The 12,506-nt window shown below is 43.4% G+C and overlaps 1 protein-coding gene across 5 annotated transcripts in view; it reads left to right on the top strand.

The window, feature by feature from the left end:
* LOC119443060 (putative sodium-dependent multivitamin transporter) overlaps positions 1-12,506 on the top strand; it is a 67,724-nt gene that overhangs the window by 17,189 nt on the left and 38,029 nt on the right. For 2 of the 5 annotated variants that reach the window (XM_049662562.1, XM_049662563.1), the window contains exons 1-5: positions 827-1,145; positions 4,543-4,964; positions 6,695-6,760; positions 9,581-9,700; positions 10,655-10,809. In XM_049662562.1, coding sequence (XP_049518519.1) covers positions 4,614-4,964; positions 6,695-6,760; positions 9,581-9,700; positions 10,655-10,809 — 692 coding nt within the window. In that variant the 5' untranslated portion in view covers positions 827-1,145; positions 4,543-4,613. Of the gene's footprint in view, positions 1-358; positions 510-826; positions 1,146-4,542; positions 4,965-6,694; positions 6,761-9,580; positions 9,701-10,654; positions 10,810-12,506 lie in introns of those variants that run through there. The other 3 variants (XM_049662561.1, XM_037708199.2, XM_037708200.2) reach the window with 3 other exon arrangements.

Raw genomic sequence — 12,506 nt, forward strand, 5'->3', positions numbered from 1 at the left:
TCGGTAGGCAAAATGACAGCATTCTGCTAGAGTGCGCGGTTTAAGTGCGTCAATAAATGATTAAGCCCGCTTAGACACAGCTTTTTTTGTGTGTGAGTAACAAATCTTGCACTTGCGACCCTTTGTACTAATGATATCTGTGTTCTCATTCTACTGCAGTTTTTTTTTTTTTTTTTTGAGACAAACTCGTCGGCAACCGAGCGGTTGAACAAACAGCTGGAGCTAGGAATGAATAATAAAATAAATAATCCATATAAAGCGCTGTACAGTCTCTTGTTTCGAACATATTTTTGATTGCCATCATTTCGTAATCGTAAGCTTGGACGTGCCATGAAGACCTTTAACACAATAGACGTTTCCGGCGCTCGCGGTTGCGCACTTGTTCGTTTGCGTTTTGGGGGCAAGGCATTTTCCTTTACGTCTGCTTTACCTCTGCTGCTGCAGACAGCGTTGGGCATGAACAGCCACATTGTGAGCAGCGCATCACTTTTCCTCGTCACGCGGGCCACGTAAGTACGGTTACCGCTAATTGCAGCAGGAAGACTGCTCTTCAATAATAATAATAAATAAAAAGCAAGAAGAGTGTGTAGAATGGGCGTGATGCGGCACAAGAAAGGTTTCACGCACAAGCGTGGTGCGCTCTTCGGTGCCTTTAGCCAGCTGCCGACGGCTCTTCTGACTGTCGATATTTGAAACTATTCTCGTACTTGGCCTTCTGCTACAACTGTTGTTGCGCTGCAAGGTTGACGCTTCCGCTGCCGTCTCTCTTGACGCGAAAGTGGTGCGCGAGCAGTGCGTGGAAGGAGCGTACGTAGCAGACGACGGAAGGAAGAACGGAAACGGTGCTTTGCGAGTGGCGGCACCACCTCCGCTGCGCCTCGGCGGTTATTTTTACGTTCCGATTGTCGTTCCGCGGCGGCGCGAGGTGAGGGAGGGAGTTCGGTGGTTCGGTTCGTGCAGACCTCAGTCCACGCCGAACCCGAGCTTCGCGAGGAGCCGCGTGATGAACTTGACCTAGCCGCGTGATAATCCCCGCTCAAGTTTATGATCACTCGCCGCGTTTCACTGTCGTCATTCTCATCCGGCCACGGTCAAGCGTCAAGGAAAGAACCTTGCTGTCAAAGATTAGCCGCTCGCCACCCCAGGTGATGTCTCGCTTTCCGAACTATGCGGAAACGTCTTGCTACTTTGTATTCACTTTCTTCTTCTTTTCCGCGCCACCCCGCTATTTCGCAACGTCGGGCGCCTCGTGGTTTTTCTTTGGAGCGAAACGCGCTGCGTGCTATGTGCCGGCTGTATCCTCTGAACTTTCGTCGCTTTCATTGGTCTCCCAGCTCTTACTCTTTTTTTTTTTTTTTAACTTGAGCAGTGTCTCTTGTTGCCTGTGTGTGCAGATGTTCTTGCAGCAGACATCGATACCTGTGGTCCTTTCGCTGTATGGACGGGGATACCCGAGTAGATTTGTAGATCAAGGTCCCTTCGCACTACATGATCGCCGCGGATACCGCGATAAGGTGCCGATGTGAGGTGCCTGTACTCGCGCCTTGCGTTTTTCCAGCAGCTGTGGGAGCCACTTTCCGAGCGTGATCGTCAAAGCCAGCGGACCAGCGTCCTTTTCCTCCCTTCCACTGCTCTCTCACCTTTGATGGTTTTGATTGTCAATCTCTCCGCGCGCTTGAGGTCACGCTCTCTACTTTGAAACGCAGCCAATATCGCTTTCTATATTTAATGATTTTATGGTTGTTGTATGTGCTGTCTTCTCTCTACAGAACTGGTTTGAACCCTTTCTACCTACATACCTACCGTCCCTTCAAAGCGGGAGTTTGGCGGTATTTTTAAAATGTTTCAACATTCAAATCTTTTTGCGTGTGCTCTAGTTTTAACATGCGGGCGGTTTTTTTCCCCTGCGTCGTTGGAAAAGTTATTGGGGGTGCGCTAGTTGCCGAGAGAATTGCGCGAGATGAGTGCTTCCTGCTGTTCATTGAAGCTTGTGACGATGGTACATGACTGAATTTCACGACGCTCTCAAATAATTTGACTCATTTATTCTCAAAATTAGCTCTGTGCTTATTCTTATTTATTGTGGGTTTATTTAATTCTTAACGTGACTATAATAAGGATGCAGTGCAAGTGTACTTACATATGTCTGGCTCTACGTGAGGGGTGTGGGAGATATAGGCGTTTTTACAACTTTATTTTGTTTGACGTTGCAGATGAATAGTTCTTAATAAGGATATTAATTTTAACTCAGTCCGTGGTGAAGGATTGCCAGTTATGAATAAATTTAAATATGAATTTTCATAAATTTGAAATATGAATAAATGAACAAAAATGTCATACTGTTAATTACCAAAGACCTGTGACCTCACCAGACCTGTGATTTATTGTGTACAAGATAACGGAGTAATTAGAATGAACTGTACAAGTCTTGTAACCTTACTTGGCAGCCTAATCACAATATCTAGCGATAGTGTAAGCGTCATCAGCAATATGTTGTGGTATACAAATGTTTCACTTGGTTTTAACTCTCAATTGTAACTTCATAAAATATTTTTTTTTTAGAATGTAGGGGTCCTAATACGCTTATAGCTATGTATCTATGAGGACATTGACAGCTGTTGACAGACACTACAGTTATGACAGCTAGCATAGTTTACTTTCCTGGTCGTCATGTCTGCTGGTGCAAGAAACAGGTTGCCGAGAAAAGCAGTGCGCTTTGTCTACGAGGAAGCAGTTTGGAAGGATGATTGGGTCGTCGAACAAGCTTGGGCTTCCCTGTATGATGTGTGTTCTGGTTTCCTGCTATAGTGCGCGAAGTTGTTTGAATTTAATTGCTTACCTGGATTAGCTTGTACATCACCTTGCACCATCTTGTGGCCCTCTATACATAGCAGCCTGAGAGCATTGGCAATAAACATTTGAAATGTTTCTACTACACAAGCTAACACTGAAGAAAATATGTGCTTTAAAGAAGAACTGAAGCTACTGCCAAGTATTTTTCAGAGGAACATGTAAAACTGTTGATAGTGCGCTTGAAAAAACAAATTTCGATCACACATTTCTTTATTTTACAATCTTGTCATGTGACATAGAAAGAAAAGTTAAATGTGTCTGTGGTGCTTAGACTTTCCAGTAATTTGTTTATTTATTTTATTTTGGGGGATTGAACATTTCAAAGCAACACAAGGGCTATGAGAGGTGTCGTAGTGCAGGGCTCTGTATTAATTTTGACCACCTGGGATTCTTTAACGTGCACCTAAATCTAAGTACATCTAAGTTAATAAAAGTTTTGTTATGTGTTGTTCTACCAGACTCTCCTGTAACTTTATTGCAGCATATAGATGACATCAGGTTTTTTGTTTGCCTTCAAGCAATTTACTGCTTCACATATATTGCCTCCATTAGAACCATATGACATTGTGGGCTGTTATGAAATCTTTATTTTTTGTTTGGAAAGCAATGTTGCAGCTGTCATTGCACAGTATTTTGCGAAAGAAATATTCCACAGAACATCATTGGAATGAAACAACTGTAGAAAACAGCATCAAAAAGTTGGCGAGTTGGTGTAGTTGTCCATTTCCGTGGTGCGGAGAACAGTTTGTTCTCACGTTTTTATTGCTTCAAAACATGCGACCATTGGAGAGAATTATGCATCATACTTTATTACTGTACTTCAATATGCAGCAAACGTGTTGTGTGTATTGTTACGGCCATTTCAACAGGGCACAAAGTCAAACAATTTTATATGGGATGTGATTGCATTAGTTGTGATTAGTATTTGGATGCTGCGAGAGTCTTTTTGTTGTTGTTGTTGTTATTATTATTATTATTATTATTATTATTATTATTATTATTATTATTATTATTATTATTATTATTATTATTATTATCATTAGTATTAAATCATTTGCAATACTACCAGAGACCCAGGTTCATGTATCTGCGTTTAGATGTTCGCATGCATTTGTATATTCGGCAGAAACGGCATACGTGGCCTATGGTTGGCTATAGCAGGTTGTCTCACACTGTTGTGGTGCTGCTCTACTATAGGAAGTTTTAGTGCAGTTCTCTGTAGCCATCCTCGGCCAACTTTGCCTCCAAAGTCTGTTCGTTACTTGAAGCATTAACTTTTTTTTTTGCTAAAAATGTGTATTTTAGGCATTCTCACGAGGATTATTCAAACTGCCCATCATGAAATCATAGGAGAGGCTTCAGCCAGATAATAGGTAGTGCTTACATGGATGGACTGAGGTGCTTATGTACCATTGGAGGATAGTCTTTAGAATTAGAGCAGGAGGTGAGGTTGTGAGAACTAATGTAAGTGCGATAATTGGTTGACTAAGCAGCTGAAGTGACCGTAACCTTGTTCGCGCATTCATTGCACTGATATTTAAGAGGAGTAACTTGTGTCGTCTGTTTAGTTGTGGACAGATTCGTGGCCTCCCTTATGACTTGTTTGAGGTGCTTCCATGCCCTTTCCATGTCCTGAAAATTTGCCTGCAAAGGTTCTTACTGGCTTTCTTGCTTTGGTTCACAATGCAGGAAGCCTACACTTTACCAGCTGGTGCTGGTGCACAGGGATCTTTGTTGTGAAGTAAGTTGAAGCCGACAGCATGGAGGCTGAAGAGCAAAGGGCGACTTTTGGTGCAGCGGACTATGCAGTGTTCGCAGTGATGCTTGTGGTGTCGTCGCTCATTGGCATTTACTACCGGTTTACGGGTGACCGGCAGCGGACAGCACGTGAATATCTAGTGGCAAACAAGAACATGTCGGTGGTGCCTGTGGCATTCTCACTCATGGCAAGCTTCATGTCTGCAGTTACGCTGCTGGGCGTGCCTTCCGAAAATTACTACTATGGCACTCAGTTCGTCGTTATCAACATTGCATACATCTTTGGCACACCCATTGCTGCCTATGTTTTCCTGCCCGTGTTCTACAAGCTCCAGGTCATCAGTGTTTACGAGGTTAGTGGAGTTCATTTCAATTATTGATTACTTAGGTGATATGTTTTGACATACACCCTCCCCCTATGTTCTCCTCATCCCTCATCAATTTAAAATGGCAGGCAAAGTTACATGCCTACATTTGAAGAACAGTTGATGAAATTGACTGCCGCTACAAGTCATTTTAGCCAAGCAACCTCTGAACCCAATAATTTGTCGTCAGGAATTGGGCTGTGTGTGTTTAAAGAGGCCCAGTAAACTTTTTTAGCATAATAAATAGATCTGCCTTGTCATTGAACAGTACAGTCTTCTGAGCCTAATTTCACTTGTGTTACTGTAGTGGGGAGCCTATGGTTTTGCCGGAAAGACCACTTGCTCTTTGACCACCTACTTGAAATTTCCAGCATTATTCTTGTACTTGAATTTCCATATGCTGTGATCATTGGCCAGATTTTTTTACATGCCACAGCAGTACTTTTAGCCGAAGCTAAAGTAGTAGACTCTCACGACAGGTGAGGTGACGGTCCTGCCTGGGGTTGGTGGGGATGATGCCTCTCTGCCAATACTATAGTCTCCTAGATTATGTGGTTCAACCTCAAGGTCATGCCAGTGCAATTGTAGACGGAGCATGACATGCATCATTTGGCATGGGGAGAGTGGGATAGCTTTGAGCATGCTTTGAGTGACGAAAAGGTAAGGGAGGAGGTTGCAAGGGGCACCGCAACAACTTTGCTGAAAACTGTGGGTGTGCGAATATTGAAAATGTTGAATGTGGATTGAATGGTCCCTGCTATTCGATTCGGGAATGCACTATTTGAAGTTTTCAAATATTGGTTTCTTTAGAATGTATGTAAGAGATACAAACACTTAGTCCCTAGGGAGAGAGAACAATGAAAGTGAGAACTGTTCTAAATGATTCTGTTCCACAGGGGAGCTATTGTTGAGATGCAAGGGCACCAGTTCCTGTGCTTAATTATTTACAGTTCAATAAGAATATTATTTGACCAGTATCACCACGTTTGCATTCTTAACAATGTGCAGTCGTGTAGTTATGACAATTCTCACTTTTGACCAACACAACAGTGTATGAGTATCTCGCGATGTGTTATTCTCTTGTTTCATTTGTCATTGCACATGGTGCCCCAATAACTGAAAACAGTTGTTTCTCATTTACAAGCATCTCAGTTGTCCTGACGTCTAATTTTGAATGGTATTACATCCATGTGTCAAGTAATGAAGATAAGCCTCATTACGCAAACTTTTCTTTTTTTTATAAAAAACATATATTTTATGTTAGATGTGATATCCAATGGTGGTTTTGTTGAATATGAAGTTCAGTAATTTAACTATTCGAACAACTCTGCTGAGATCTCTTCAAACAAGGTTCATTTAAACTCCTTTGATTGCAAAAAGTATGTTAGCAGATGTCCTTTACACCAGACAGGTTCCAGACCTTTCGTAAAAGTTGTTGCAGGGTCCTTCTAATTACTGAGAGGTAAATTAAGGCATGCAAGGACATAAACAAAACATGCTGGAAGCTGTTACTTTCTTGTCATGTTATCTTGATACCATATGAAAGAACATGTTTACAGGCTACTTGGTACATTGCTCTTGAAAATAAACAGGACAAAGGTATACATAAAATGTACACACAGATCTGCTGCAAACAAAAGCAGTTGCTATGAAATGTGGTGTTAGTTTTTAATGCCTTGTGTTTTTATGGCCACATGAAAATAACTTTTTTTTTTCAGTACTTGGAAAGAAGATTTGGGAAGGCTACCCGTCTGGCTATGTCTGCTACGTTTGTCATACAAATGGTGAGGCTTGCAGTATAAGTGTATGTAAAGGTTTTTACCTGTGGCTCTACTTATGAATGATTTCAGCTGGTTTATAGTACACTTCAATAACCTTAAACACCAATGCCAAATGTTTTCAGAAAGGCACTCACTGCCACCCGAAGTCTTGAACAGTAACGTCAGGCTCACAAATCTTTAGAGCCGCTTTGAATAGCGACAGGCTTCTTTTCTAGATGCATACATTATCAGACAATTGCATTACCATTACCAGAAGTGCAGCCGCATGTAACGTCAGTGCGGTTACCGCTGTGTGCTCACCGCAAGTATCGCTTTAGCATTCCGATTGACTCATTGCAGCAGGAAGCTCTGGGCAGCCATATTTGTGATTTTACATAGGAGACAACAAGGTGGTGGCGCGCAGTGGTATTCGCTTCCTGCTGCAGTTAGCCACGTTTTTCAGCCCATTTGCTGCTGCATGCCTAAACTTTTTCCCACTTGAGACTTTCATCGAGTGTTTGATATGTAGCACACGTTAACTCTTGTGGCTGATAAGATTGAGGCATCACGACTGGCTGTCTGACTGTAGGCATTGTTTTCGGTTGGTTGAATTGGCAGAAGGATAATCCCAGCAGTGGAAACTCGCATCTGGTGTGTCCCATTGCTGCCAGTGCATAAATTAACCAACCTGGATTGTACAGATGTTCTTTTCTTCTCCTTTTTTTTCTTTTTTGTTCTAAACCACAATGTGGTCATTGTCACTACTGATGATGTATCTTGAAATAATAAGAGTGTGGGATAACACTAAAGAATTTCGTAATTGTTAGGGATGAATAACAAATGTACTTGGTGTTCAGAATGTTGCACACGTCCAGTGAAATATCTCTGGTATGTGTGCGCTCACTCATAAGACAATTGTGATTCATGTAACATGCTATTTTGGAATTGTTATCGCCTGCTATCTGAATACAAAGCGTACGTGGCCATTCTGAAACTGACCCGCAAGTTAGCGTCCACCTCCTGATAGTGGTGTGGAACAAAAGGAAGCGAAGCATTCCAGTCTAGATATCTCTGTGCCGGCAGCATCTGATCCACTCAGTGAAGATATAGGAATGAAATGGCTGGGGTTCTGGCTTAGTGTCTGGGGGATTAAGAAGGCTTGAAGTTTATATTCCATTAAGTTGGAGAAGGTAGGAAAGAAAAGAAAATCTAAGTACCGTAGCAAATTTCATGCAGGATGGAACACGTTACGATGCCAAACTAAAGGCAACAATAGGGTTACAATGAACAAATCTTCGAAACATTTCCACAGATGGGCTGTTTGAAATTACTGGTGAGGCCGTCAGCCTCAGCGCTTCAGGTTCGTCAAGAGTTTATAAACTTAACATGTACTATGCGCTTTTCATTTTCAGAATGCTACACACGCTGAAAGTCTCGAACAAATAAATAGTTCAGGCAGCGTCAGTGAAGATTGATGCTAAGCAGCATTAGTGGCTGCAGCAACAAACGAACGTTGCGCTGCTATGAAGGAACCACAAATATGGCAGCCAAGCGCTCTGCCAAATTGCTGCCTCTTCAATGTGTGGCCGTTTCGAGCTGGAAAATAGAATAGAGGACAAGCCAGTTGCAGACAATTCGCACTATGTAAAACAGGCTTTTTTGCCATATGTTGCTATGCAGCAGTGCACCCGTGTGGAGGCAGACGTGATAGATCTCGCTAGGGGGCATCCTGGAAGTAGCTTGCCGCACATCAGATTCGTGAATTTTAATTTACCCTCTCGTGGATGGGGAAGCTCATTGGTCAATTCTGACACTACTGCAAGTGCAGTAGTGCATAGCAGGTTCCCGTGCAGTAGCATGTCATACTGACTTAAAGAAACTCATTTCTGCCCTCAAGCCAATGGCGTGTGTGTTAGGTGAGGGTACATTAGAATCAAGTAAATATTGGACATTAGAATAAATGCACTTATCTTGAGCAACAAGAACTTGCCTTTTTAGGGGCGAAGCTCCTTATAGCGGCACCCGTTCCATCCCCGTCGTAGTAGTAGTAGTAGTGTGTAACCAGTCTGAGAAAAATGAGAAAAAAATTCCGAAGTTGTGTCCGTAGCGCGGAATCGAACCAGGGGCCCCTCGCTTCTGAGCGCGCGGCGTTAGCCCACTACGCCACGAAGCGGACATGGACAAACGCACCACGATGGCTATAAATACCCAACATTAACGAAAGGCCGCGTTTCTAGCGCGTTTCTAACGCGTTTGTGCTAGCGCGTTACGGCCCGTGTAAGAAGCTGGTGTAAGACGCTGTGGCCTCTCCACCTTACCTTCAACGCGTTTCGAACGCGCTGCCCAAAGCGGTGGCAAGTCAAGTTCAAGTCGAGGAGCATTTATGAATACGGGGGGTATACTCTCTCAGCAGTCATGTGATGGCGTCGGCAAACGCGGTGCACGTTCCGGCATGTGTAAATGGCTGCGTAAGACGCTGTGGCCGCTCCCCCTTACTAGAGAGTACTGCACGTTTCTAACGCGTTTGTGCTAGCGTCCCCTTAAGCGGGAGATCCGATGATTCCCTCCGGAGCTTCGCCCACTCATCATCATTCACCTCGTGGATCTGCTGTCATTTTTTTTTTCTTTAGTAACTGAGTTAAGTTGGGTCTTGTTCTGTTGCCTACAGTCAGTTGAATGTGAGCAGCCCTAGATTGTTCTAAATTATTGCTGTTCTAGGTTTTCAGCTTTTCACAGCTTCACCTTTCATCGGTGAACATTGAAAAGAATAAATAAAAATAAAGACTAAACATTTCTTCAGACCTTGACCACCCTCTGTGCATACTTGGGCATCCCCCATCGCAGGTGCTGTACATGGCAGTCGTGTTGTACGCGCCAGCTGTGGCCCTGAGCGCTGTCACTGGTATATCAAAGTGGCTTTCAATTATCTCTGTGGGTCTGGTCTGCACATTTTATTGCACTATTGTGAGTATATCTTTATTGCCATCTGGGCGGGTTATCATCTGGGCGTCTGGCATGCCTTTTTAATGTTCAGAGGTGTTAGAAGTAGGGGGGGTCTAAGCAGTGCAGTTTGCAATACCTTTCACCTAGCATAAGCAATATAAAATTTTCTTTCTTTCTTTCTTTCTGTGTTGCTTTATGAGCATCCTTGCATGTGCTGTCCGTGCAAACGTTCACGATGCATGGAAGCCATAAGAAAAGTTTCTTCTGTCGCAACTCATCCTCAGTGGAACTGAAAAGCACCATCAGTGCTTCTCTGCGTGGCCACCACACAGTGCTTGTGTTTCATTCAGCACAGCCACGTCACTGAAAAATTCACTTATAGGTTTTTACGTGCCAAAACCACAACCTCATTGTGAGGCACGCTGTATCGAAATGCAGCTGCGGCGTTCTTGAGGGTGTTTATGAGGGGTATTCGAGATATTTCAGCGATAACTGTGTCAAGTCTTCCAAAATAGGGGATTTGAGATAAGCAATTATACTTGCTGGCATAAACTCATAGCAGTTGCAGACGCCAGAAACTGCGCAGTAGTTGCCTATTTGTTTCTTACTTAATTAGTACAACTTTAATTATATTTTTATTAGGAACTTTACAGTCGCAAATGCCAGTACTAAATAGTAAGAATCCTATCAACTGTACCAGTTTTGAGATATTTGTCAGCAATATGAGCAATGAAGTACATTGATGTTCTACGCATTTTTGTCTCGCATTACCCACAGAAGGCTTTAGAGAATTATATATAGAATGTAAATTCATTTTCATGCAAGATAGGGGTCTCTCATTTCATGTTGAGCATTGTGGTAATGCACGAAGATTGTGTGCATTGCTGTCCCTGTGTACAAGCATCTGCCCATGTATGCCTAGAATGGGGATGTAGTTAACTTTTTTTTTTTTTCTCTCCACAATCTTTTTCTTAGGGTGGCATGAAGGCTGTTCTGTGGACCGACCTGTTCCAGTCAATACTCATGTTTGTGTCCATGTTTGCTGTTGTTGGTGTGGGCACCTATAGGATGGGCGGTATCTCCAACGTCTGGAATGAAGCGCTTGCTGGAGGAAGGATAGAGTTTTTAAAGTGAGCATTCTGTGTGGTGTTATTATTGCTTCTGTTAGTAACATTTTTAATGCAAACTGACAGTGTAGTTTGTTACTGAAATTTTTTTTTTCCTTTTTGAAATGACATGCAGGTGATCATTGTCATAAAATTCCCTTTAATGTAATGTACGCTATGGCTAATGGTGACTCAAGTGATGCAAATGTCTTAGGCTTTTCCAGAAAGTGGGATAATTACGATTTCGTTGATGATGGGCATCTTTCCCTTTGTGCCCCTCGACAGATTTCCTACGAGGGGCAGTCAAAAAGTTCCCGGAACTGTGGTTCAGCGTGCTAATGTTACGACCTATGGCAATGCTTACCTAATCACCTTCGATGTAGGACCCTTGCGTGTGCACACACTTGCTCCATCGCTGCTGCCATTGTTGGAAGCAGCGTTAGAAAGCTTTTTTCGGAATCTGTCGGAGCTTAGCCGTCGCATTCGCTTTGATGTCCGTCATGGTTGCAAAACGTGTCCCCTTGAGGCCCATTTTCAGAGTAGGGAATAGACAAAAGTCACTTGGAGCGAGATCCTGAGAGTACAGTGGTTGAGGGATGATTGGAATGTTATTCTCAGTGAGGAATCGCTGCACAACAAGTGATGTGTTAGCTTGGCGCGTTATTGGGATGCAGACACCACTTGCCTTGCCACTTGCCGTGTCGCATCCTCCGAACTGCATCGCGCATCGTCTGCAAAACTTGCATGTAGAAATGGCCAGTAACAGACTGTCAAGGCGGTACGAACTTATGGTGCACCAAACCGTCGACGTCAAAGAATGCACTGAGCATCACTTTGACTTTGGATCTGACGATGTGTGATTCTTTTTGGTCTGGGAGATGCTGGTGTGTGCCACTTTGATAACTGCTGTTTCGTCGCGAGGTTGTAGGCAAACACCCAAGGCTAGTCATCAGTGACGATCTGTTGGAGCAACGTCGAGTCCTGTGTACTCGTCTCAAACAGCTTGCCAGCGATTGCCATGCGACATTGCATCTGATCCGTGTTCAGCTGCCTCGGTATAAACTTCGCACTGACGCATCTCATCTTCAAATCATTGCGTAAATTGCATGGATTGATCTGTGTGAAGTAACCACTTTTTGCTTTAACTCCTCGATTGTCATTTTTTGATCACGGCAAATCACTTGTTCCACTTTGGCAATCATTTCGTCGTTTCGGGTTGTCGACAGTCTCCCGCTGCACTCCTCGTTCATCTGCTGCCCTTTCTTAAACCGTGTAAACCAGTCATAAAGTGTGGTTCTCTTTAGTACATTGTCACTGTAGACTTGCTGCAGGGCCAATAGCGTCTCTAAAGCTGATTTTCCCAATTTGCACGTGAACTTGACAGTTTGCACGCTATTCGAACTGTGACATTGCGCCGACTGCCCACCACTCGCATCCATGTCGCACGGTGCAGTAATACCACTGCACACTGAAACCTGTCCAGACCTGCTGTGCCCGCATGCAAACTTACCCAGCCCCCTACCCAAGCGTGTGCACGCTATCTTGTCGCTCATTCAGCGTCGGCGAAGCAATTCTGGGAACTTTTTGACTGCCCCTCGTACATTATAAGTGTGTTTTAAAACTGTGCACTGATGCTAATTGTGTTTATGCTAATTGTGTTCAAAGGTTACTCTATTTACGTCTTTATGCATTAGGCTTAATTCTATACTGTGCATCTGCCC

Source organism: Dermacentor silvarum, chromosome 2 (assembly GCF_013339745.2).
Source record: "Dermacentor silvarum isolate Dsil-2018 chromosome 2, BIME_Dsil_1.4, whole genome shotgun sequence".
Classification (NCBI taxonomy): Eukaryota; Metazoa; Arthropoda; class Arachnida; order Ixodida; family Ixodidae; genus Dermacentor; species Dermacentor silvarum.